Source organism: Lepidochelys kempii, chromosome 11 (assembly GCF_965140285.1).
Source record: "Lepidochelys kempii isolate rLepKem1 chromosome 11, rLepKem1.hap1, whole genome shotgun sequence".
NCBI classification, from domain to species: domain Eukaryota; kingdom Metazoa; phylum Chordata; order Testudines; family Cheloniidae; genus Lepidochelys; species Lepidochelys kempii.
Window position 1 is genome coordinate 64,766,912 of NC_136390.1, and position 27,703 is coordinate 64,794,614.

The following is a 27,703-nucleotide window of genomic DNA, read 5'->3' on the forward strand; positions in this document are numbered from 1 at the left end:
GACATGATTTTGTGTGATACACCAACAAGCTATGCCACTGTGGCAGCTTGACCCAAGTAGGAAGGAGCTTCCTCAGATAACCAGATCCCAGATCAGGTAGGGCTTTATATATTAAATCGGCGCCTGATTCTCTCCTTGGAAACATAGTGGCATCCCTTGCCGCTCTGTGGAGCATTCGTGTAATACGCTCCCTGCGTGATGGTGTGTTGCTCAGCCTATGGTCAGCTGCATTCTGTGTACGCTTCTAAGCCTTATTCCCAGTGCGTGGCCCCAAGTAGAGCCCATTGCAGTCGCCACCTGGTGAGGCGACCGGTGTGGATGAGGCTCCCAGGGGTCATTTGGAAGGAATGGTGGCATTGTCTTACCCAGGTGCAGATGGAAACTTTTTTGGCTACAGCTGGTATTTGATGTTCCAAAAGCAGCCCTGGATATAGTAAAACTCCTTGATTACAAACCTGAGTCACAGGTGGCAGAAGTGCTCTCGCAGCCTCAGGTGTGCTTCTTGCCTGTTCTTCGAGTGGTCCCCCACGCCCCATCCACCAACATCGTCTTTCTCTTCTCTGCAAGAAGTCAGCCATCTTGTCCTCATTCGTGATTTCACAGACTCTGGGTTTTCTGTTCCACTGCACCAGCCAGACCTTCTGTGGTGGATGCTACCTATCTTATCTCATCTGTCTCTCTGTTTGAGGCTGTCATTCACTATGATATCTAAGACGTGTGTGTGACAAGATTGCTTGTCATTGTCTTACTCTTAGGGCTTTGTTTCAGGCGTACCGGGGAACGTACGGCTTGTGTGATCAGGTGTGCGCTGCAGAGGCTGCCGTGCTGTACGCTGGAGGCATAATGACTGTGAAGGACAGTCAGGCATAATGCCGCCAGCGAAGCGAGCGGGGAACATGTTCCGAAGTTGCATTTGCTACACTTTTTAAAAGGCGCGCTGAGGACTCCGGGCACCGACAGAGGCCTGTGGAGCCATGGGCACTCTCCAGAAATGTCGGCTCACGTCCCCTTTGGGGAGCTGAGCACTAGCAGCACTAATCCCCCTTCCCCGTGTGCTCAGGGCTCACAAAGAGGAGCACAGGGCTGGTTGGTGCAGATGTGAACTTCTGGTGGGATGGAGCCTTCCCCTCCCCCCCCCCCGGACACCCACAGTTTTGCCCTGCATTGTTTATTGGAAAAACAGAAGCACAGTTACCAAAGCAAAATTATTGGTGTCCCAATAAGCTCCTCCTTTTGCCAGGTGAAGATGCTGCTGTAGTGGGGGGATCTGAATGGAGCAGCTGTGGTCCAGTGGGCTGAGGGTAGGGCTAGGTATTTGGAGATCTGGATTCTAGTCCTGGCTCTGTTGCTGTCTCACATAGAGCCAAATTATGGCCACTTGAGTGTGTGAGGGGCAAGGTACAGGGATCCCTTTTCCCCCAGGGATGTGGCTGACAGTGATGGGGAGCACAGAGGAGCACAGTGGCCGCAGAGGGGTGTGTTGTCCATATGGCGGGGCAGCACTGGTTACACTTTACACAGGTGTAGCAAATCTCACAGGCTGTCATTCTCCTCCCAGTGACCTGGAAACTGTGACAAAGGCAAAAAACTCCCAGGACCAGGTGGGGCACCCCTCTTCCCTGTCACAGCTTAATCTGGTGAGAGGTATAAGTGAGCCTTCAGCCTCCCCATGGCTCAGTTTTCCCATCCGTAAAATGGCAATAAATATCACTGGTTACCTTTGTAGGCAATCTGAGGGCTCTTTAGGAGTAAGTGCTAAGCAGGAGACCAGAGTCCAACTCTTGACTCCATGCTCCCTGGGCTGGCTGAATCTGGTATGGTTCTCCAGGAGGCACAGTCCTCTGTCCCAGGTCTCTCTCTGCATGGACCCCCTCTGGCAACTTGAGAGGTGCTGGCAACCTCCCAGGAGCATCCGCTCCAGTCTTTCTTGGCCAGGAGGTTAATGGCTATATAAACTGGAGACAAACTTGGATCCTTAGGCCTAACAGGGAGAACTCCCAGAATATAATTCTCACCGATTATATTTCATTTTACCAGCAACCAGCTTGGAAGGAGGTGAAAAGAGCAATAGATTTGTTTTAACATTGAGGCTGCTTTCCATAGTTGGCTGTATCCATTTGGCCAACGTTTAAACCTAACTGCCCACACCAGCAGTAGCAGTCACAGCCGTCTTGGGTCCTCTAACCTGCAGACTGAAAGAACATGTGTACAGCATAGTAAGTTACCTCCAATTCCTTTTAGGTTAGAATTTTAAATAAGAAGATCGATTTTAGCGATATTCAGTCCAGATGTGGTTCCAAGGATAACATCAAACATTCTGCAGGGGGAGGAAATGTAAGTAGTGATGCTACCTCAGAAGGCGTCCTGACTGTGATGCCCCGCCTTGCACAGCCAGCCCTCTGTCTCCCCTCCTTCCAAGCACTATTTTCCTTCTTTGCTTATGTTTCACATGTTAACTTGGTCTGGTAGTCTGTCAACCCTGTGTGTTCAGTGGTGGGCTTCTGATCCTTCCCCACAGACCGCAGCAAATGGTTAGGGCTCCGCCAGGAAATGGATTAGGAAGAAGAGGATGAGGTGCGCCTTTACAGCCACAGGCTTAGTTCTGCAAGGAGCTGAGTGCCCCTAGAGGTGCTAAGCGGCTACAGCATCCACTGAACCACAAAATAGGAGCCCAATGAGAGCTGAGGTTGCTCAGTTCTTACATGATCTGGCCCAAGGTGACTAATTTCAAGGAAGTGACAAACGCACTTTTCACTTATTACATTTTTCTAAACCTGCAACGTTCTCTCTCCCTCTATCCCCGGAGAAAAGGCCAGACTGCCTAGATGCACACTGCTGCAATGTGGCTTCATTCAAAGTTGCTCACAATTCCACAGAAGGCAGTCATTCAAGCTCCTGGAAGGGGAAGCTTGTCCTGGCTGTACAGCAGATCTATATATTTGCCTTCTTTAGGTCACCCCAGATAAAGTAACAGACAGACTGAAAGCGTAGCCCATCTGTCATTCAAGGTTGGGTGTGCGCTTGGTCCCAGAGTCTTTCTCTCTCTCTCTCTCTCTCTCTCTCTGACGACTATATTAAATTAACAGAGTTAGATGACAGATAAAAGAAATACAAAATCAGGAAAAACAGGGTTTAGGCAGAAGGTCTGATTAGCCACTGTGTTACTCCCGTTTTATGCCAGTGTAACCCCATTATGGATTTAATCTGATGTAAAACTGGAGTAACTCAGTTGTGAATCACACTCAGTGTTTACACTGTACTTATGGGGACAAAGGGACATAGGAAGAGTTTTGAATCTGAAAGTCAGGATAAGCCATGTGAAAGGGATGATATAAAAAGCCCAGATTCCCGGGAAATAAGTATTAAAGAAAGGAACAAAGAAAGCAGACTAGAACAACAGTATGTATCATGCTACACGCAGCGCTTAGAGGCACTGCCTTTCACCACAAGAGGAAAGCTCAGAAGCATCTTAGAAAATAACCCTTGTTTATCTTCTTGATTCACATCTTCATTTTACTAATGAAAAGACTTAACACACCACTGTCAGGTTCCTTGGTGGAATGGAAGCTTGTTGTATTAATCCAGATGTTTCTCACCTTTCTGGCATGATCTGTCCTCCGCTAACTATTTCTTCTTTTTCAGTGTTTTTCGAAGCTAGTGCTCTTCCTCTTTGCCCTTTTGCCTTCCTAAAATTTGTTTTGTGCACTTTCAACAGATACAAATTGTAACTAAGAAAATAGATCTGAGCCATGTCACTTCCAAATGTGGCTCCCTGAAGAACATCCGTCACAGACCAGGTAATGTAGGAATTATTTGGACTAATATGGAATATTAGGGGGCAAATCCTGCTTGCCTATCTCATGTGAATAGACCCACTGCAGCAACTTACTACTCATGCAAGTAATGTGAACAGGATAAGTGGAGGTTCTCTAATGTACCTACTTCTTAGGGGCTGGATCCTGCAAGATGCTAAGCACTCTGGCCTAATCTAGCAAAACCCTCACATGCTTAAAATTCAGCATGTGTTTAAATGTGTTGCTGGTTCAAGGCTAGAGTGTACAGCAATGCATGCTCAAACCCACAACTCAAGATGCTAATTGGTAGGTACCAGAAGAAATGATAAAGATACAGCTTGCAGTCCATCATGAGCTGATTATTAAGTGACAGCATTCTGGAACATTAAGAGCTCTATTCCAAATTCAAATTCGCATATACATAATCCCAGACAGAGTATTTGATGAGCCAACATCCTCCCTACAAAACTTTTCTCCTCTAGAAAGCGCATTACCCAAATCTAATAAACACACATCTAATGTGTCTGTGCTCATGGTGCATGATTCGACCCCCAAATGGGAAGTTTTTACCCTTACATAAGTGGGGACTAAATTCAGGGATATAAGTAGACCTCTGTTGAGGTCAGCGGAGTTGCACTTGCTTACACCAGATCTGAATTTGGACCTAACTATTTACATACTCCTGTCAGAAACCAGAATATGAAATATTTCAGATGCTCAGTATTCTGGATTATATAGTGTACACAAGCTTCATATGTACAGTCAATAAAGAACTAAATGATCATATATATATATATATATATATGTGTGTGTGTGATTTCACATATATAAGCTAACAAATTTATTCAGATGCAAATTACATGTGATCCTGAGGACTTTGAGTCCATATAGCAATGATTTAGTTGGGGATTGGTCCTGCTTTGAGCAGGGGGTTGGACTAGATAACCTCCTGAGGTTCCTTCCAACCCTGATATTCTATGATTCTATGAATGTGTTACAGGCCTCCACATGTTGGGTTTGTTCATCTACGAAAGAAAGATTGTGGTTACTAATCTTCACTTAATAAATAATCCAAGTACAAATCACGAGAAATTACAAATGGAAATAATATTCTTTGTTTTATTTAATTGAGACATTTTCATATAAAGAGAGATTGAAAACGTTTGGGACTGCTTAGTTTAGAGATAAGATTAATAAGAGGGGACATGATAGAGATATACAAACTAATGATACAGATGCACCTATTTACCTGTTCTCATAATACAAATACAAGGGGAATGCTCCATTTAAACTGAAAGATAACAGTTCTCTGTACACAGTTCAAATTTAATCTGTGGAACCTACTGCCACAAGATACCATTGACCCAAGTGGGAATTGCAGGTTCTCCACTGAGCCTCACTTCAGCAAAGTACTTAAACACACAGAATCATAGAATTGGAAGGGACCTTGAGAGGTCATCTAGTCCAGTCCCCTGCACTCATGGCAGGACTAAATATTATCTATAGCATCCCTGACAGGTGTTTGTCTAACCTGCTCTTAAAAATCCCCAATGATGGAGATTCCACAACCTCCCTAGGCAATTTATTCCAGTGCTTAACTACCCTGACAGTTAGGAAGTTTTTCCTAATGTCCAACCTCAACCGCCCTTACTTTAGTTTTAGCCCATTACTTCTTGTCCTATCCTCAGAGAGAACAATTTTTCTCCCTCCTCCTTGTAACAACCCTTTATGTACTTGAAAACTGTTATGTCCCCGCTCAGTCTTTTCTTCTCCAGAATAAACAAACCCAATTTTTTCAATCTTCCCTCATTGGTGATGTTTTCTAGACCTTTAATAACTTTTGTGACTCTTCTCTGGACTTTCTCCAGTTTGTCCACATTTTTCCTGAAATGTAAGATCCAGAACTGGACACAATACTCCAGCTGAGGCCTAATCAGTCCGGAATAGAGCGGAAGAATTACTTTTCGTGTCTTGCTTCCAACACTCCTACCAATGATCATCCCAGAATGATGTTCGCATTTTTTTGCAACAGTGTTACACTGTTGACTCATATTTAGCTTGTGATCCACTATGACCTCCAGATCCCTTTTTGCAGTATGCCTTCCTAGACAGTCGTTTCCCATTTTGTTTGTGTGCAATTGATTTTTCCTTCCTAAGTGGAATACTTTGCATTTTTCCTTATTGCATTGCATCCTGTTTACTTCAGATCATTTCTCCAGTTTGTCCAGATCATTTTGAATTTTATTCCTATCTTCCAAAGCACTTGCAACCCCTCCCATTTTGGTATCGTCCATAAATTTTATAAGTGTACTCTCTATGCCATTATCTAAATCATTGATGAAGATATTGAGTCCATCCCTATTCAGCAAAGTACTTGAGCAAGTGTTTAAATCCCATGGAAGTTAATGGGATTTAAGCATATGCTTAAGCATGTATAGCAGAACCTCAGAGTACCAGACATCTCGGGAGTGGAGGTTGCCCGTAACTCTGAAATGTTCATAACTCTAAACAAAGTGCAGTTTGGGCTCCAGTTCCAGCAGCTGACACGCCAAACCAGGTTCAAGCTGCAGCTAAACTCCCTCCTCGGTGCCAGCAGCTTCCTTGCAGGCAGTTTCTTTCCCTGGATCAGACTGTAACCTTGTCCCCCTTCCAGCCAGGAGGATGGGGTGAAAATAGCTTGTCCCTCTCCCGGCCAGAGGAGGGGGCCTTAAAACAGTGCCCTCCCCTCCCGGCTGGGTGTGTGTGAAAACAGCACCCCCCCCCAACTGTGGGAGAGGTGAAAGCAGCGCAGATCCCAGCGCTGATTCTCCTCTGCTGGTGCCTTGGGCTGGCAGCCCCAGCGTCTTCACTACTAGATGTAAGTGGCTATTCCACGCATGGGGTTGGGGTGGGGACAGGCAGCCCGGATGTGCCTACCTTTAAGATGCAGTACAGGCACAGTGCAGTATTTGCTTTTGTTTGTTTGTTTTGTTTTGTTTGTTTCCGCTGCTGCCTGATTGGTTACTTCCAGTTTCACATGGTGTTCGCTTGACCGGTCTGTCCATAACTCTGGTGTTCGTATCTTTGAGGTTCTACTGTATTGAAATAGAGGGCACAGTGCTCTTCGCCTCTCTAAATCTGGTCCTTTATGAATTATTAGATCATATTTGACAGAGAAGTAAAAAATGTCTGTGCCCGGACAGAACTGGGAGGGGCAGAAAAATATGTCTCCCTGGGTAACCCATGAAAAAGTCCCACGTGAAAATTACTTAGCCTGATTAAATTTGTTCAAAACGAAACCACTCATGGACCTGTAGAACCTCAAAACAAAAATCCTCTAGTGGACTAAGTTAATATTGTGCTTGTCCATATCTCTTTGCGTCATGATTACTGCTACTGTAGCAACAGATTGTTTCCCAGAAAAATAAGACACTAATAGCTACTGCTCTCCGCTGACTTGCCTGGTTGGTCCTCAAGCTACATTTTCAGGAAACAAAACAAAGTGTATTTGAAATTTAGGACTATTTAATTTTCTTAATTGTATTTTATTTTGCTTGAATAGGTGGGGGACGTGTGAAAATTGAGAGTGTGAAACTGGATTTCAAAGAAAAAGCTCACGCTAAAGTTGGTTCCCTAGAAAATGCCCACCATACACCTGGAGGTGGCAATATCAAGGTAAGAAATCAGCCTGATGAACTGAGCTTCTCTCTTTGAGAATGCACTTCAGCCCAATGTCAGCAGTGACCTGAATCGTGGTGTAAATTACACAGCAGGTATACATGGGTCAGAAAAATGTGTGTCACTTATATACAGGGCTACAGAGGTGAGAGCAGGAAAAGCGACTACTTTTCTGTGGTTGATCCTCTCAACCTGGAGCCAGTGACTCCCAGTCTGCTCCTCCTGATGCCCAATGCTTTTCCCTTTCCCCAGCTGAACTTCTGTTTTGCCTCCAGACCGCTCTCTCCCTTTGCTGCTATTCTAAATCCACACTGGGGTTTTATGTATATTCCCTTCCCTTCAGCCATGCTCACTGGCCTTTTGTGTATGCTTCCTGTGAACATTTGAACAACATTCAAACAATGCAAATCTTAGAATCACATACACACATGTGCATGTTCACTTTGCACAAGCAAATACTTACACTGGCATTGCTTGTGTGATCATCCAGTTAGAGAACGGAAACAATATCACGACTGCCAACCACAGCAAACCAGTGCAATTCAAATAGGGTGAAATTCACGTCTGTGCAGAGGGCCAGCTCAATGCCTATGCACCACCTAACTCCCACTTTAAACCTTGGGATGATGCTTTGCACAAGGGTGGATTTTGAATGCTCACAGAGATACCCTCATGTTCAATCCTTACAAGGCTTTTTTAAAAAAGAAAAGACATTTCAGACCAATAAAATGTAGAATAATATATTATTCGATAAAGACATGATATGTTCATGGATATTCAGAAATAGAGGCAAAAGATGGGATTTTTCAGTCCTGCCTAAGGGAGTTAGGTACCCAACTCCCACTGAAAGTCAATGTACATTAGGTGCCTAATCCCCTTAGGCATCTTTGGAATCCCAGCCTAGATTGAATTATTCACTCAGCTGTCGCCTTGGTGGGAATCATTGGCAGGCTTATAGGACAGGACCCTTCTGCTAGAGGACGTGTTCCAGCAGTGGTAGCCCAGGCAAAGGTGATGAGTGACTCCTGAGTCCAGTGCTGTGAGGCTGTTGATCACATTTCTGGCAGGGGCTGAGCTCTCTCAACTCCCACTGACTTCAAGAACTGAAGGTGCTCAGCATCATATGGCAACAGGTCCTTTGTGGGAAGGAGAGAGTTGGCCGCACACCGAAAAGGTGGGATGGTGTATGAATAAGAAAGGGTGTCACCACAGAAGACCGGAGTTTCAAATCAAATCAGCAATAGAAGATCATTACTTAAAAGCAAAGGTTTAAATACATTTTGCCTTTCTTGAACAGATTGACAGCCAGAAGCTAAACTTCAGAGAGCATGCTAAAGCCCGTGTAGATCACGGGGCTGAGATCATTACGCAGTCACCAGGCAGGTCCAGCGTGCCTTCACCACGCAGACTCAGCAATGTCTCATCCTCTGGAAGCATCAACCTGCTGGAATCCCCTCAGCTTGCTACCCTCGCTGAAGATGTCACGGCCGCCCTTGCTAAGCAGGGCTTATGAATTTGCTCCATTTAGCAGTGTATGAAGTAATAATATTTAGACATGAGCTCTTGGCAGGAATGGGCTCAGAGCAGGTGTTACATTCATTCTTTATCATGTCTAAAATTACGTCACATCCCAAGACTGTAGCAACCATACAATAAAAAAACCCCAAATCATTAAATAGATGCAGAAATTGGCCTGATCTCCATTTACAGCAGGAAGACACTGGGTTTACATGGGTATGCAATTGCAGTGTATGACATTGGATGATTATTGTTGCTCTGCTCTGTCTTGCATGGAGTACTGTACTATGATAAAATGCATTTTTACCTTTCCATGTGCCTGAGGGCCATCCACCTCTTTCTGACTATCCCAAGTTGCTCATTTCATGGTTCTGTTGATGGGTGGGAGGAAAAAAAAGTCACCCACTGTAACTTATTACAGGTTAAATTAAACTGAAGAGCCTAGTTACCGGATGGGAATGGCATATAAAGGAAATCAAGTTTAATTTAAAAAAAGTGTTATTTTGTATAAATGGGTAGAAGGAGAAAGACTGGATTAAGTTATTAACATTTTGGGGCCTGGATAATTATGTCAGTGTATAGCTGATTCCAATAAATTATTTAACTGATAACTAAAAATAGTAGTTGAAAAACATTTGAATTGTGCTTGAGGAAGTGGCATTTTTAAAACAAAAACACTATTGAAAGGAAGCACTTCCATTTCAATGGGCTTGTGTCTGATTAGAATGTCGGTTAAGCGGCTAGATTTGTGTACACACTACCGGTTTCACATCCTTTCCATCTGTTTGATACAGTATTATAGATATATATATTTCTCTGTGGCCATTTGTGATACGCCCTCATATACTTGAATATTATACTTCTTTATTCACAGTATCTGTGTCTCTTGCACCCTTTGGTGTTGCAATTTTAGGTATGTAAAAGTAGATGTTAGCAGGGTTTTTTTTCCCCTATTCAGAAAAAAATACATAAAAAGACAAAAACGTTTAGCATGAAACTGCTTTCTGTAACAACTAAAAGCCGTGACCCTGTTTTAGTGTCAGATGCAAGTCTCTTCTGTGATGCTAGAAAAATTATTCCTTTTCCCCACCCTCCTTTTTTCACCAAGACTGATTTTGTGAGTTCCAGATGTTTAGAAAAAGGGTTTCCAAAGAGGTGGGTTTGGATTCTGGATTTTTTTAAATCAAAAACAGTTTGATTTTAGCTTTTTTTAAAGCTTCTATAGTAACAATGAATGTTGGATTTATTTTATTGAATTTTTTTCTTTTGCTAAAGTTGAAAAAAGTATTTGGGTGTCATTCCATACCTTCAGTAGTGTCTTATGTGTACACTCGGGCACTCTGCTAGTATAGCAGTAAACACTGTAGAGATGCCAATAAATTATAATTAATAAATTAAATAGATAAATAAAATGAACTCCCTAGCCTGGATCACCAAGGTGACTGAATAGATAAATAGGGCATCTTTAAATCTCAACAAAGAAGCAGCAAGTGTATGTTGATTATAAAAAGTATAAGAAAAGTGTGCATAAACTTGCAGAGAGATACATAAACATCAGATCTAATGGAGTTACTTGAGAGAACTCCAACACAATATTATGGACACTAAGAAAACACTGCTGAAGGTAATAGGGTGGTATTACTCATCAGTGGATAACAAATCTGCTGATGTTATGTACAGTAGACATTATAAAATGACAAATTTACATATTTGCAGATTGTTGGCTCTCTTCCTTTTGAAATCTCTAGCTAATCTTTACACTGTCAACTGAGCTAGACATGAATTGTGTATTAAGTCAACCGTGTGTATTGGAAGCTTTTGAGTACTCTGTTCTTTTTACTATGTGTGTGTGTGTGTGTGTTGGGGGTTGATTGAAAAGAACAGAGAGAAGAAGTTTGTGTCTGTGCAGAGGATTCTTATAATTAATAGCAAAGGATTCCACAGAATTAAATTCACAGTATTAAACTTCACAAATACTAAAGAGTAAATCTTCAATGTGATGAATGGAGATTTTGGCCAAGCAGTTGTTCCCTGTGGCATTAAGATGAATTATATGGCTCAAACTCCATGCATCTTACTGAAGATGAACTCCTAAATAGCCCCACACATCAACTCTGCAAAAAGCTTTTTCACACTATAAAGCACCTAATGCTGTTTGTAAGTCAGTTATTTTATACAAAAGACAGGGAGTTTAGCAAACATGTTAAGTGCATCAAGAGGATTCTGATTTCTGCCTTGTAATTGCTGTACTGTTGCTTAGAATAACCAATGGGAATTTACATGGAAATAATGTTTGGTGTGGTCCATAAAAATATCTTGCCATTGTTTAAAAAAACAAAAGGAGGAAGAAGAACAATATTTTTGATCATGTTGCTCTCCATCAATTAATGCAAATTAGCCTTGCAGTGTTTTTATTATGCCTTTTGCCAATGTTAGGAAGAGCCTAAGGTACTGCTGAACCTCAGCTTCACTGAAGTTGAACACAGCTGGTCAGAACAGTATTTAAATTGTGACTCAAGTACTTTTTATCCTGCTTTAAAAAAAAAAACATTCTGTAGATGGTGATGTTTAGTTATTGCACATACACATCCAAAGTCAAACTGACGTAACACACCAAGTCATTTACTTCATGCTTTGAAATGAGCTTTCTTGTCTTCATTCAAGCAAAGTCCTTGTAATCAATAATTGTCCTTCCATAGAAAGAGTTCTAGAGCTTTTGTGAGGAGCTAGATGAAGATAAAAGAAACCAAGAGTTTATATTAAATAAAATGCAAGTTACATTACGCAACTCTAGATAGTCATTGAAAAAGCTCATAAGAACCTTCTCAAGAAGAGTGTCAGTTTAAAAACTTTGCAAGCACTTGGTGGCCATGTTCCAGTTTTCTGGAACCCACGTCTTTAACAGTTCTATTCTATTGGCAGGTTTAGCCAGTCAGTGACATCTAAGAGCCAACTTCTCTCTATTTGTAACAATGAATAAATAGAAAATTTAAATTAATCCAAATCGGTTAGTCATGGGAGAATCAAAACTGAGTATGTTTGTTGAGTGGTAGGACAATGGAAAAGGCACTCTGAGTGTCTCCACATCAGCAAAATATCTGTTTCTATGTAAACCTAGGCAGGAAGAAATCCAGTAAAAAGTTGAGCAGATCTTGGTCCAGCAACAATGAAGGAGAAACTAATAATGATGAGGATACTCCTGTGACCACTAGACAACACATATTTTCACTGTATAGCAGTAAATGGTATTAGCCAGCTAACACTATGTTAATGTACAGTAGCAACATTTCTTCCCTCATTATGACTGCTTGCAAATATATATAAACTGGCCTATCTACACAACCCAAAGGGAGTTGAAAGGCGGTCTATGTGGACTACTGTATATGAGAAAAGTTTTTGCTGGGCTGGACCAAAATATTTTCTGAAAATCAAGTATGAACATCCCTTCAAAGACAGATGTCTTTAAGTGTAGATCACTTTTGTTATATAAAATGAAGCAGATAGAATTTTAGCCTAGGTGTGTGTAGAGCTCCCTTGCTAGTAATCTTACTCAAGCAATGCCCTCTACAGGAAAATAATTTACTTTCAGATTTGGAAAGGTCAGGCATAAAAGCCACTTCAACTTTAGCAAAGAGAAAAAAGAAACAAAAAAACCAACATATTCTGTATGCTGGGATTTGGAGGAATACAGTCTGCTGTTACAAACCTGTGTTTTTTCTGATAATTCTAGAGCCTGTTACCATAAAGAGACATTTCTTGAATGGCTGGTGGTAGTTAGTTCATGTTTTTCAATCCAATTTGCAATTGTATTTGTTGCTGTATAGTGATTGTTTTGCAAAATAAAATTGCTTGTCATCTAACCGCTTGTATCTTTTATTTGTGATGCAGATCATATTCCCCACCCACTCACTGCATATCATTATATTGCTATTAAGAAAATATAAAATAACAATATACCTACTAGCAATGCATACAGTCCGTCTTAAGACGAGTCAGAGCAGATGAAGTAGTGGCTCTCGCTTACTTCCCCTTATTTCTTGCCAAAGTACTCAGTTTTACAGCCAGCACATCAGCCTTTAGGGAAATATTTCTCTGCTTCATATGAATGAGTTACTTTCTTGTTTATCCTGGAGTTCTAGCCCAAATACGAAGTTTAGCTTGACTGTGGATTGAACAGTTAGGTTCCCAAGATAAATAACTGACCTCATGAGTAAATCAACTTCAAAATTTTTAGACTGACTTTAGTACTTTTGAAGATGTCTCTGGAGCTGAAGTCGTCTATTGCACCCCAGAACAGGTACAGCACAGACAGTGACTTTACAAATTTCCCTGTACTGCCCCTCTGGTGTACCTCACTCCAGATTTGGAAAGAACACCTGTAGGAGAGAATGGATAGGTTCCATCTCTAACTCTCTTAATCCATGGTGTGTCTGCCAAGGGCATATATTCGTGCCAAGCATGATGGTATTTTTATTCTATAAGAACATAAGAGCTGCCATACTGGGTCAGACCACGGTCCATTTTGCCCAGTATCCTGTCTTTGACAGTGGCCCACACCAGATCTTCAGGGAGACTATACAGAACAAGTCAATTATGAAGTGATCCATCCCTGTCTTCTGCTCCCCACTTCTGGTAGTCAGAGTTTTAGGGTCTCCCCAAGCATGGAGTTGCATCCCTGACCTTTTTGGCTAATAGCCATTGATGGACCTATCCTCCATTAACTTGTCCAGTTCTCTTTTGAACCCAGTTATACTATGCACACTTGCCCCCCGGGAACTGGAGTGAGAACTGTCAACATGTTCTACAAGTCAATTTTCTTTACAAAGTAAACAATGACACTGGGGCCCTCAGATGGTCTATTGAGAAGAAAAGTCCAATAGTAAATTTGCCCTAAGTGCAACACTCAACCATTCATATATTCTTAGTTGTTTGTTTATTTAGATCTCAGCCTTATTCAATCTCCACACCAAAGCTTGCCCATCTTTACCAAAAGGCTAAAGTTGCTACTGAGTATATGCCACCATAAATCAGCACTTTGTTTTCTTTTGCAAACGCTTACAGAATACACATCTTGGATTGGAGGGAAGAAGAAAGAACCCCCCCACCCCCAGTTTAAATATGTTTTGTTTCCACACCATGAACGGGACTCTCATAGCCAGTTGGGCAACAAGAAATCCTGCAGGTTTACTTACCCAATCTCACAAATGGAATTTGTTCTGAGGAAGAAGATATGGAGAGGGTTGAGTTCTACATAATGAAAGGAGGAAGCTATCTTCAGTATTCTTCCTTACACTACATACTCTTTGGGCTAAGAACCAGGTCATCCACCTTCCTGTGCTGTTGACTTGTATAAGGAAAATGTCCATCCTGCAGCAGATGGATTTGCCTCTTTATTTCACTATCCTAACATGACATTTGTAGCTGTTATTACTGCTATCTTAACTCAAGTTTTAGGAGCAATCAAGTTTTTCCCTGATTCTGCAATGCTAACTCACATCTCATTGCTTTATCTTCAGTGGAACTTCTTATATGAGTAAGGGTAGTAGGGTCAGGCCCTTAAATTGCAGAGGGACTGAGATAGCCCATCCAATTACACATTATTAGTATTGAGATTTATTACGAGCAATAATGATTTGCCAAGGTGTTTCTCATTTAAAACATCCTTTCCCCCCATCACTATTACTGTATTTGAAATAAAACTCTTTAGAATCATACCACTGAAATCTATTTTCTTACCAAGGTAACAGCTGCTCCCTTCTGCACGAAAAAAAAAAACATGGCACAGGGCTAAAGGGATGAAAATCTCCATAAGGTTCTCCTGACTCAGATTGGTACTGATTTCTCCACTGGTGGAGGGGCAGGGATAGCACTCCCAGAATAAATCACATTTCCTACTTTCAAAATCTTCGGAGAATACTGGAAAGCAAGGACAATCCCAATAGAGAACCCATGTCTGGCTGCCTCTGTGCCACCAGCCCCCGTCCTTGTCCCCGCCCCTGCCCTCCCCATCTGCCAGCACAGATCGAACAGAATTACCCCATCTGAGCTTCATCAGCTGGAACTTGCCCTGGGGACACCCATAAAGGCAGATCTCCCTCAGAAGGAGGGACAGCAGGAAGCTGGGGCTGTATTACCTTTCTTAAGGAATATTTGCAGCATAGGTGCTGGGATGACATGCACCCCCTTCTAGCTGATTCCCTGTCCTCCCCACTCCTCCCCAAATCCAACCATTACCTGCACCCTTTCCACTCACAGAGCCACCAATCTGTAGAAAGCCCTTGGTGCAGCTTGGAGGAAGGGGGAAGACAGTGCCCTGGATCTGGCTGATCCTACATTCTGTGTATAAGGGATATGGTCCATGAACATACAATATGATGCAGGCTAATTTAGCTACAACTGATCAGAAGAAATATCTTGGAGTCATCGTGGACAGTTCTCTGAAAACGTCCACACGGTGTGCAGCGGCAGTCAAAAAAGCAAACAGGATGTTAGGAATCATTAAAAGAGGGATAGAGAATAAGATGGAGAATATCTTATTGCCCCTATATAAACCCGTGGTACACCCACATCTTGAATACTGCGTACAGGTGTGGTCCCCTCATCCCAAAAAAGATATACTGGCATTAGAAAAGGTTCAGAAAAGGTCAGCTAAAATGATTAGGGGTTTGGAACATGTCCCATATGAGGAGAGATTAAAGAGGCTAGGACTTTTCAGCTTGGAAAAGAGGAGTCTAAGGGGGATATGATAGAGGTATATAAAATCATGAGTGGTGTGGAGAAAGTGAATAAGGAAACGTTATTTATTTGTTCCCATAATATAAGAACTAGGGGCCACCAAATGAACTTAATGGGCAGCAGGTTTAAAACAAATAAAAGGAAGTTCTTTTTCACTCAGCACACAGTCAACCTGTGGAACTCCTTGCCTGTGGAGGTTGTGAAGGCTAGGATTATAACAGGATTTAAAAGAGAACTGGATAAATTCATGGAGGTTAAGTCCATTAATGGCTATTAGCCAGGATGGGTAAGGAATGGTGTCCCTAGCCTCTGTTTGTCAGAGGGTGGAGATGGAGAGATCACTTGATTATTACCTGTTAGGTTCCCCCCCTCTGAGGCACCTGGCCTTGGTAGACAGGATACTGGGCTGGATGGATCTTTGGTCTGACCCAGTATGGCTGTTCTTATGAATGAAGGGACCCCCTGCTCCATCAGATCATGAGGGCATGATCTGCTCCCAAATTATTTTTGTCTTCCTTGAGCATATTCCCTGGTTTGTTGGGATGCTCTGGGAGCAAAGCAGGCAGCAGGGAGGGTATTTTTAAATAGAAAAACAAAGTGTATGGAAGCACATAGCTTTTGAGAGGGGAAAACATGGCACAAACTTTACTAACACAATAAATGAAGGAGCCACTGCCCTCCTTTTAGCGCCCATTAGCTAATAAAATGCTATGGGTGGACAATCAGCACCCTGCTATGGATGTCAGCCCCTAGTCTCAAGGGAGAGTCAAGCAGGGACGTTCAGGAGTGAAGACATGAATTGCTTCTCCACTCGCATCGGTGCAAATCAGACTTAACTCCACTGCAGTCAATAGATTTACATCAGTGTAAGAGAGAGGAGAATGAGGCCCAAAGGAGGTAGGATGGCTTTATGTTAAAAACAAAGCTGGAATTATAACCCAGCAGGACACAGCACCACGAGTAAATCTAAGACCCCGATGCACCAGAATGCCAATGGGATGCACGGGCATGAACTGTCCCGCCTTCTGCAGCTTTTGCCCTCCTTCCTGCCTCACCCTCTCACTGGGGCAGGCTGAGGGCCGGAGTGTGGGTGAGCCGCTGAGACCCTGTAAAGCTACTGCTTAGACAGACCACTAGGGGGCCTTGTGGGAGAAGTATAAAAGCTGGCTGGCAGGCAGGCCAGGAAAGCAGTGATTCTCCCTGAGTTTCTGTGCTCAGGGGAGCAGAATAAGGTACCCTGCTGATGGGTAAGTGGCAGAGGCAGAAGGAGCCTGAAGAGCAGCAAAGCTACTGAGGAAATTACCCCTGCCCCAGTGGTGTGAGGGAATCCCTAGTTGGAGGGGAAGAACTGGGGGGGAATGAACACCACCACTGGGTGGGTGTTTGGGGAGGGGGCCACAGACCTGTTCAACAACTACTCAGCGGCAGCTGGGGGAGAGGGAAGCCACAGCCCTTTCCACCTACCCCCACCCCTGTTTGACTGAAGCAGCTATGTAGAGGAGAGCCCCACTTGTTCTGTGAACACCTTGGTCTCTGTGTGCTTGCTATGGATGAGGGCAGGGGAACAAAGATGCTGGTGATCTATTTTGCTCACTTCCATTGCTGGGTGTGAACATGTTTAACCAGGAAGCATGGACCTGCATTAGGAATTACTAGACACATGCAGGCTACCAGAGCCCACTGGTCTGTGCTTTCTTGGCATGGCATAGCCCCTGCCCACTTCCCTGGTGTGTCACTATCTCCAGCAGCTGCTCTGGTCATTGTGAAAAGGGACCTCCCTGTTCCATTTCAGCCATTTGCCTGGGTGGCCTAATGTGGGGCCATATCCTGCAGGGCTTAAAGTGATAACAGTGAGAGTTTCACCTCAGTGAGGCATGAAAGAGGCCTGCAGGATCTAGGCCTTGAGAGAGCCATGTAGTTGATTTGCTATGAAATATTTCTGCTATTATTCCTGCTCAGCTCTAACTTCCTAAGGGGGAAAGGTGCCTCATCTACTACTTAGATTTGTATTGAAGTTTATTTTGCAGTACTTTATCAAACCTCTTACCTGCACCCTGAAGGCCTCTATCTCCTACTAAGAAAAAACTCAGCTGCTTTAGCTTTGCTTTATAACTAATGCCCTTTAACATGGGCATCTCCTTGCTGATCCTACTTTATTGTGGCTCCAAAGCACTCCTGGTTTCTGCATTAAAATAGAGACCAAAATTGGATAGAGTACTCTAATCCCTCATTAAACCGTGCCTTATAAAGCTTAAAATCACTTTGGAATGCCTCAGACTAAAAAGCAGTGTCTTATTTTCCTTTTCACTGCAATTGGCCAGATGGTTATAGACTTGGGGGGGTGTTCTAAGTAATTCCTAAATCCTCTTCTCGCTACACTGAGTGAGCTACATCACTGAAGTTCAAACTCCCTTTTTTAGAGCTTATTTAATCAATAGATATTTAGAGACCAATGCTTGCCTGAGTTGCTTGGTGATCTTAAGGAAACTTAAGCCGGGGGGGAGAGAATCAGCCTGATGCAGCAACAACTTCAAGCTGAGCATATCGTCCCCATAGTAAAGAAAGCAAATTCTGCAAGACTAGTCTTTCTAGAAAGTTCTAGTCTACATTGTCTTCTAAACCCCTCTGATGGTGGTTAAGCTGCTTATCTGTGCCATGTAGGCCTGCTCAGAGCAGAATTAGATGACATGGCACTTATGACCTCTGTTCCTGCATGGAGCCCTGTCTATACTAGTGCTCTGACTGGGGATAGCAACAGTAAAATTCTATCAAAAACATCCCACTGTAGACACAGCCGTGGATGCCTGAAGCCATGCTTCTGCATGGTAGATATAAAGGAATTAAAGTGGGCAGTCGAACACTTACACACTAGAACTTCAGAGCCCTTGGATGGGAATGGGTCACAGCCCACATGGCACAATACTGCAAGGTTCAGAAATAAAACGTAACCAAGCTACTCTGAACTGCCCTGCACAAGGAAGTTGGTGCTATTAATCATCTACTGAAAGGAAGAGCTAATGCTAGTAACATGCTTCAGCTGTGGGGAAACATCCTCAGTGAAGGAGTCAGCACTGAGAAAAAAGACAGTGGATGAGGCAAAAAAATCTTCTTTAAGCAGGTACAGCTAAAGCAATCCCTGAGTGCAGCTGGAGAGATTTGTCTTGGCACTGTCAGGTGAGGAGCAGTGATTAGCTAGGTACTTCAATTAGCAATCCTGCCTTCTCTTGCTGGCTTAATATCTTATTTTTAATAGTACATGGTATCTGATATACCTTAAGCCAGTGGTTCTCAACCTTTTTGGACCAGGACACACTTGCATAGAAGGCCCTAAATGGAATGACACCACTGCTATGCCAGACAACTGAGCAGCAGAGAACATGTCTCTCTTCCCCTCCGCCCCCAACTCCTGCCCTGGCACGATGCAGAGCTTGGCTGCATGGTGCTGCTTGCAGCAGCAGTGTGGGGTGAGGAAGCTGGTGGCCTTGAGGAAGAACCAAGGGAATAGATAATGCATTTTATATTGTATAGTGAGACAGGTGTAGTCCCTTATGTCTGGAAAGGATTTATGGTGGACATGCAGAGTCCCAAGGCTTGTCTACATTACCTGCTAGATCGACGGGCAGCAATTGATCCAATGGGGGTCAATTTATAGTGTCTAGTCTAGACATGATAATTCAACTGCCGAGTGCTCTCCTGTACTCCACCAGGGCGAGAGGCGGAGTTGATGGGAGAGTGTCAGCTGTCGACTTACCGCAGTGAAGACACTGCGGTAAGTAGATCTAAGTACATCAACTTCAGCTATGTTATTCACGTACCTGAAGTTGCGTAACTTAAATTTTGTTTTCCCTCCCCACCCCAAGTATAGACCAGGCCCCTGTTGCTACTGTAAAACACTACAAGAGGAAGTGTGGTCTAGTGGTTAGGGCACTGGACTGGGACTCTGGGAGCCTTGGTTGTCCTCCTATCCAGCTGTGTGATCTTAAGGATGTTGCATTGCCTCATTTTCCTTCCCCTCCTTTATCTGTCTGGCACTGCTTCTAACAATATATTTGAACAGCGCAAATTGCAGTGAGGGCCTTACTTTTGGGGGATGTGCTACTAGGCTACAAATAACAGATTAATACTGCCCATGATATATAGTAAATGCAGTGGAGTAGGTGGGCTTCTGTTCTGTCTTAAGCCACCATATTGGAAAAGGGCATTTTTTTTTCCCACCCCAGAGCACTCCTTAAGAGTCCCTAAGCCAATCCTGTTACTTCAGCTGTGTAGTGGGGGCAGGTGGCTCAACATGCCCTTCATAATCTAGTTGAATCAGGTTCCAGTTGCGATCTCTTGCTGTTACCCCAACCTCTTCTGGCTATCTTGAATCATGACAAGAAACCAGAACTGGTTTTGGGCCCTATGTGGGGAATAATTACCTCAGTATCTCTGGCATTACATAGGTGTTCCCTATGCAAAGCGTCCAGTCTTCAGAAGAGCTTGCTTCTCATTTAGGGCCTAAAATAAATGGTCAGACTTTCAAAAGAGCTCAGCACTCCTTGAAAATCTGGACTTAATTGTGGGTTCTGAGCACTTGAAAATGTAGCATTGAGGTCTCTTGAAAATATGGGCCTAAGTGTGGGGGCTACTGCATGTCTTGAGGCCCATGCTATTCAGTTATACCAAGCAAAAGTCACGAGATATTTAGACTCATAGACTTTAAGGTCAGAAGGGACCATTATGATGGTCTAGTCTGATGTCCTGCACAACGCAGGCCACCGAATCTCACCCACCCACTCCTGTAACAAACCCCTAACCTATGTCTGAGCTATTGAAGTCCTCAAATCCGGGTTTAAAGACTTCAAGGTGCAGAGAATCCTCCAGCAAGTGACCCATGCCCTGCACTGCAGAGGAAGGTGAAAAAACCCCAGGGCCTCTGCCAATCTGCCCTAGAGGAAAATTCCTTCCTGACCCCAAATAGCATCACAAGCCAACAGGTCACTATTCTCTTTTTAATACACTGCAGAGGTTGCCCTATTAGACTCCTCAGTGTATTATGCTGTGACACTCCATGTAACTCATTTACTTGTCTCCTATTCTATAGGCCTGTTGCATATCAGTGTCTATCTTGTGCTCAAACAAATTATTCAGGTTGATCCTATTTACTCTGACTGCCATAAAACACAAGTAGGTATCATAGCAACTGCATGTCGCTTTGTTCTGATTTGTTTCCTGCATGTCTAAGCGGCAAAACAGCACCAGAGAGACTCCCTGGGATATAAAGGAAACAACCCATCCCCTTAATACAGAGATTTTTTTTTTCCTAGATATTTAATCACTGACCTCTATTTGGCTGTCAAGGAAAGCTGGGGTGGGTCTGAGGCATTTCTTACTGGGGCACCATCTTGTTAGTATGTAAGTACACCCAAATGGTGGCTGTTAGTGTGAATGACAGCCCCAGCTGTGAGCAGATAATCTGTGGTTTTTACAAGTAGGATAAAGGTTAATAGAAAATGTGTTCCTAACTTGCAGTCTGATTCTCTCTTGTTAGTTGCCAGTTCCCCAGCTAGGGAACCCCTGCAGAGCAGAGGCTGCTGTAAATTGCAGCAGGGACCAAATTGGCCTGCAGCTACTCCAGAATTTGGGAACCACATAAAAAGCATAAAGCCACCCTTGCCTCTCTTCCTTTGTCTTGTGCTAATTACAGCTTGGCCAGACCAGAGAATCTTCACCTAGATCTGAGATCCTTGTCCTTCTGAAACTCTTCTTCCTCACTGTTCCTTTTGCACCAGCAGATGGGAATCTCCATGTTTTAAAATCCTCTATTTATGATGACACTTCAGATTTCTTCCACTAGTTTGAGATTCCCAGTACTTAAAATGGCAAGTATGTAGTAGAAACTTTACCAGTTTGCACAGGTAAAGAGCCAGATACTCAGCTGGTATAATTGGCACAGGTCCACTGAAGACCACACCGGCACGGCTTACACCAGCTGAGTATCTGGCCCAAAGTGTCAAAGTTGGCATATTTGGAGCATAAACTGCACAATTAACCCTTTCACTCAGACTTTTCAAATTGTTCTACTTGCTTTTACATCTAATTGTGTGGTTTGTTTGTTTTTTTTTTAAAAAAGAAACCCTAGTCTCTTTAAATACTGTAGCTTGTCTGGGGAATTCATCCAGTCTCTTATATCAGTTAGCCTACCTGATATTGGGTTTATATACTTTAAAAGACATCTTTCCCACTGGCAAGAGCATATCTTGTCTTGGCAGGGCATAAGACTGTTGAGATCAGCCAGGTTGTCCCAGTTCTCCATCCCACTGTTGAATCTGGCTTGGGCGGTGGAAAGACTTGTTGGTGATAGGCTCTGCCTGCATCACTCCCTCCTTGAGTATGTCCATTACAATTCTATATTGTCATCTTGAGTACTGTCATGTGATAATGCAAAGCATTGCCATCACTAAACCAGGAACATAATATAGTCCCTAAAGGTTCTCCCTAGAAACTTCCACAGCCCTATCCTTCCTGGCTTGCTGTCACACTTATAAAGAAACAGTACACTTATTGTCATCCTCCATCTTTTTTTTTTAATTATTATAAATGAGAACTAACATTTGTAGCAAATTACAGTTCCAGAGTCTCCACTGGCCTCATCATTCATCCAGGTCTATTCATCTTCTGATCCTAAAGAGTTTTATCCATTTCAATTGGACTATACCTCTAGCATCTGATAGTCTTGTCGAGAAGGGTTCAAAAGTAGGAGTCTCTCCCTTCCCTAAGGCAGCAAGGTCACATGACCAACATCCCACTTTTTTGGGTCTGTTCTTGGAACCTTTATCATTCAAAACAATATAGAATCTCATGGAAAGAATCTCATAGTGACAACAGCTGGTGTAAAAGACTTTCTTGGTGGTCAGAGTAGACCTGAAATAGGAAGTGAAGTCTCACTAAACCAGGGATTGTCTTCCACTTTTAGCAGGGCTAGTTATTCTGGTTTAAGTTTGAGTAAGACTTGCATTTCATTCTAACAGTCAAAGATGATGAACTCAATTTGCTAGCTTTCAGTCTTGCATCCTTTAAGGAGGGCCACTTATGACAAAGATTTGTATAAGGCTGGTGGCATTGTCTATGGCTGGTGACTGTTAGCAGACCTAATGTGGGATCTTTCTGTTAAAATTCTCTGAGCATTCTGTACTGCTCTTTCCCCTAGTCCAGAGATTGGCAACCTTTGGCACATGGCCTGCCAGGGTAAGCCCCCTGGCTGGCCGGGCTGGTTTATTTACCTGCCGCGTCTGCAGGTTCGACTGATCGTGGCTCCCACTGGCCACAGTTCGCTGTCCCAGGCCAATGGGGGATGCAGAAAGGGCGGCCAGCACATCCCTCGGCCCGCGCCACTTCCCGCAGCCCCCAAAGGTTGCCAATCCCTGCCCTGGTCTATGCTCTTGTGGGGACTGGAAGTAATCTGCTCAAAATGATCAAGTTATGAATTCAGGGTCCTATTGTCAGTGACTTCTTTAGAAAGGAAAAGACTGTAAAATAGTCACAGAGGATGGGCAGGATGGGTTGGTCCATTTAATTATCAGGGAATACAGAGGTCTCAAACCTGATTCCCCCTTGTATTTTGGCACTAGTGGCTATTTTAGTCCTAATCTCAATGGTAAGACTGGCTAGCCACTCAAAATGGCATCCACATATGCTTATATCCTCCTGAGCCTCGAAGAATGTGGTTGATCCCATCACAAGGTCTAGTCTGCCCCATGCTGTCGCCAGTCTCTGGGGAGTGACCGCTTTAGTGTGCTAGCACCCACAGAGGCCAGGGGACTCGAAGCCTGGGCTTTCCCCTTATCTCTTCCCGTGACTCCCTGCAGCAAATCCAAATCCTTCTGTAGGAGGTGTTTGTTTACTGTGCCCCTCTTTACATCAACATAGGCAGCCTTTACAAAACAAGGTAACCATTTATTAGTCACCTGGCATCTGAGTCCCTAGGTTAGCACAGAGGGGCAGAAGTTAAGCTATAGTTCACTCTGGTCAAACAAGTGCCACTAGGAGCTCACCAAGCTGTGATGAACTCCATCTCTGGCTCTCCCTACCTGTTCCTCCTTTTTGTCTCCCCTAGGTCAAGGCTCCTGAGGCCCTCCAAAAGAGCCACCCTTCTGGTTGCCTGACACCTTGTTCTCCTGCTTAGTTCCCGAGTCCTACCCTGCTGGGGTTTCCTGTTGATTGCTCAGTCACTGGGATGTCTGTCATTCTGGACCCTCTGTTTGGTTTGAAACAGTTCTTCAATGATCCTGTTAATTCCTTCCAGATAGCAAGCATGCATGCACGCACCCCTCCTGCACTGTTCCAAGAACAACGTTAACCCTTTTGCACCTACATGTTAGCAATGCAATGTACAGAGGAAAACTGAGGCATGCCTGGGATTAATAAAAACAAGTATTTTTTAAAACTCCCTCTTGGTCACAGATCAACTTGGCTCTTCAGTAAGGTCAGCCAATGCAAGGACTACACCAGGCTTAAATCTTATCAAAACTATTGGCAATCTCTGACATCTAGGGGGCAGGGCACCTTATGTAGGTCATAAAGCATAAGCTACTTGTATTGTTTATCACAAGCCTGAACTTGTCATGATCCTGCAGGTAGCTTGTGGCCTCTTTACTTGATGTACCCAGCCTGGGAGTTGTGAGCTCTAGGCTTCTCTGAAAATCAGGCCATTTTTATTTCAGTCCCCCAGGTTTGAAAACTGTAGCCTATATTACCTTTCACTTCTAGAGCACCTTTCGATTGTTGGCTTTGACTTTCTTTATACATTTAGCCTCCCGAAATGCTCTGAAGTAGCAGATATGGATAGACTTGGCCATAAGAGTCTTTTTTTTTTTTTTACACAAAACTAGTACCATTGCAATGAAGGATCCAGGGTGCCTCGTTAGCCACTGCAGCAGAGGTAGCAAAAAGACACTGCACAGAAATATTGCAGAACACACATTATTTCATGAAAGCATCCCATGCAGCCCTAGAACCTGGCATCTCTTACTGTAAGTTAGACTCTTCCCGGAGGCCTCTCCACACATCAGAAAATAACAAGCTAAGAACAACAAGGGTGGTATGGATTTCAAGAAGCTGACCCCCCTTTGACAAGTTAGAGTCATGGAAACTCTCATAGCAAACAGGGCTGCTACCTGTTTCTCTGCCCCTGTCTTGCCTGGGTTGCTAGAGAATACCTGATCCCTGACGCAGAGACCATCTTCTTCTGAGGGAAATCTACCATCCACATTAAAACATGGAGTAGCCTTACCAAAACTAAAGAAACAATAATTCTTTGCTGGAGTTCTTGCAAGCTGCTGCCCACTGTAACTAAACTTAGAAGGTCCCAGAACATGCTTCAGCAGCCAGTCTCCTGGATTCCTCTGTTAGAAAAGGGTTGTGGCATGGTGCATGACACCCTCCTGCCCAAAGGCCAGGGTATAAAATCATAGACCTCCTGCTGGATGTCTGGCATTTGGTACTGTTGGTCACCACATTTCTGCAGTCCCATCTCTAAGAAGATGCATGAATGAATGGTTTGGGTCTTAACAACGCTATGTTACGGGCAACTGTTCTCTACCTTTGATGGCCTTGCCTGCAAAGTCCCACAAGGCTAAATCTTTCCTTTATCACATTTGGCATCTACATGGAACAAGTGGGGCAGTTAATGAGGCAGCACAGGCTGAAGTGCTGGCATTATACAGCTGGCACACACATGTATGGCTCCTTCATATCAAGTACAAGTAGCAACCAGAGTTCCCCACCCTGTCAGGCGTGGTGGGGCTCAGACTTCTGCCCTGGGGTGGTGGGTAGCAGACTTAAGCCATGCAGCAGCAGGCTCCATCCCCTCGCTGTCGCATTTTGGTCTGGGGTCCCAAGCTCACCACCGCACCTGGGCCCCCGCTGCTTCTCCTGTCCCTTCACCAACACCAGCCCCCACTGTCTCCCTGCCCACCTCCCCATCCAGAACTTAATTTGTCTCCTGGCTTGCCAGGGCCGGGTAAGGCTGTTGTGAAAAGTGATGTTTGTTAATGTCACTTTTCACTGCCTTCTAGCTAGCTCCTCTGCTGTGAAAAGTGATATCTGTGTGTTTGTTAATATCACTTTTCACAGAAACAGACTTACTAGCTGACAGGTCCAAAGGAAAAGGGGGGGGGGGGGAACAACCGCACAAACAACGACAAAAACATGCAAAGCACCGTATTTTTTGTATTCTGTTTAGGTCCAGTAAAGAGTAGAGACAACTGTACATAAATAAATTACAATGATTTGGACATGGCAACAGGCATATTTACTTTTTGTCCCAAAGGTTGAAACCTGAGTGTTTTAGAAAAACTTGTCCAAGCGGCCACCAGCAAGAGTTGGTGGCCGCAATCAGAGGCCCCCAAGAAACGTTTTGTGAGAACCCCTGCCTCAAAGCACCCTCATAAAGGAACAGGTACCTGAGTCGTTCCCCTCCTTCTCCTGCCCTGTAAACAACCCACGGTAACAGCCTCTCTGGGACAGGGGCCAGCCTTTTTCATCCCCTGCTGCCACACAAAGTGGTGAGGTCCCCGTCTCTTCTCGCCCTGTGACGAGGGAACTCCCACACACCTCTTGATGTCCCGCAGGGGGAGGACCCCTCTCCTGCACCTCTTTTTGGGTAGTTACCCAGCAGGCGCCCTTTGAGGGGGCTGCAGACGGTTATTACTCGCAGGGGCAGAGACACCCCCCGTCCCTCCTGCGGGGAGAGCGGGACGCTGCTCGGGAAGGACGGGCTGGGGTTGCACTCGCCACAGGTGGCGCTTGGCCCAGCCGCGGCTGTGGGCCGGGCGCGGTAGGAGAGCGCGGCCTGCCCTGGGGGCTCAAGGGCTGGCGCCCGGCGCTGCCCTGCCGGGGGCTGGCGCTGGTCGCTGTCCGCGGAGGGAGGTGCTGAAGGCCGGGAGGAGGCGGACACCGTCGCTCGCTCGCTCTCACCCAGCCCCCGCCCCGCCGCCTCCCAGCCTGCTGCAGCCATCTTGCGCGGCGCGGGGAAGCAGCCGCGGGCGCCCCGGGCTGGCTCGGCGCGGGCCGCCGCCGCCGCCATGGTGAAGAGGAAAAGCTCCGAGGGCCCGGAGCAGGAGGGCGGCCGCGGCGTCCCTCTGCCCATCCAGACCTTCCTGTGGCGGCAAACCAGGTGCGAGCGGAGCCGGGCGGGGTACCCGGCGCCGGCCCCCTGTCCCGCTTGGCGGGCCTCGGGGGCCCCCGCCGGCAGGGCTGACGGGCCGGCGGCCGCGCTGCCCGCGGGCTGGACGTGACTGGCGCTCTGCCCAAGTCCGGGCGCCCCTAGTTGAGCTGGCTCCCGGGTCAGCCCCGGACTGCCTGAGGAGGGGAGGGCTGGATGAATATTGGGGGGGTGGGGTTCCCCCCACTTCAAAATCTGGGCTATCTTTATGCGATTAGTATTTCTACCCCCCCCAAAAAACACCCCCCAAACCCTCTGACTGTCAACCTGTTAGTGTGATGTTTGTTTTTGTAGGGTCTCTGGGGGGGGGGGGGTGTTGTTGTTTATCCAGTGGTAGACTGCTAAGGCAAACTTCCAAGGGATGGCTGAGTTTGAGCAAACACTGCATTATGAGGTCCGAAATAGCCTCAAACTTCAAGGCCTGAGCTCCTGCACATTGCAGCCCCCCACAACCCACTCCTGTAACAGACCTTTAACCTCTGGCTGGGTCACTGACGTCCTCAAGTCTAACTACTTGTTGTGGGGTGGGTGAGTTTTCTAGCTAAAACTTGTGAGGAAATGGAGGCCTCCAAGCCATTCAGATAGCTGTGTATTAATAATTAGAGGGAAAGAAACAGAGTGGAAAAGATCATTAACACAATCTACTAGCAAACTAAAGCTATTCAACTCATAGCTTCAGTAATACTTAATATATTCTTATTCTCCTAAATACTTTGATAAATGGTAAATGTGACTACTAGGCTTCGTTCTGATGAGTTAAAATGGCTGAATTCTATTTACCTTTAATGGAAGAAAA

General features: G+C 44.6%; 2 protein-coding genes across 36 annotated transcripts in view; both read left to right on the plus strand.

The window, feature by feature from the left end:
• Positions 1–12,829, plus strand: part of MAP2 (microtubule associated protein 2) — a 341,433-nt gene extending 328,604 nt beyond the window's left edge. For 13 of the 22 annotated variants that reach the window (XM_073306661.2, XM_073306672.2, XM_073306668.2 and 10 more), the window contains 4 exons: positions 2,242–2,334; positions 3,716–3,797; positions 7,336–7,448; positions 8,749–12,829. In XM_073306661.2, the coding sequence (XP_073162762.1) occupies positions 2,242–2,334; positions 3,716–3,797; positions 7,336–7,448; positions 8,749–8,964 (504 nt within the window). In that variant the 3' untranslated portion in view covers positions 8,965–12,829. The remainder of the gene's footprint in view (positions 1–2,241; positions 2,335–3,715; positions 3,798–7,335; positions 7,449–8,748) is intronic. The other 9 variants (XM_073306670.2, XM_073306674.2, XM_073306675.2 and 6 more) reach the window with 1 other exon arrangement.
• Positions 12,830–26,523: 13,694 nt separating this feature from the next.
• Positions 26,524–27,703, plus strand: part of UNC80 (unc-80 subunit of NALCN channel complex) — a 188,877-nt gene continuing 187,697 nt past the window's right edge. For 7 of the 14 annotated variants that reach the window (XM_073306697.2, XM_073306691.2, XM_073306686.2 and 4 more), the window contains exon 1: positions 26,526–26,859. In XM_073306697.2, coding sequence (XP_073162798.1) covers positions 26,768–26,859 — 92 coding nt within the window. In that variant the 5' untranslated portion in view covers positions 26,526–26,767. Of the gene's footprint in view, positions 26,860–27,703 lie in introns of all 14 variants that reach the window. The other 7 variants (XM_073306692.2, XM_073306696.2, XM_073306693.2 and 4 more) reach the window with 3 other exon arrangements.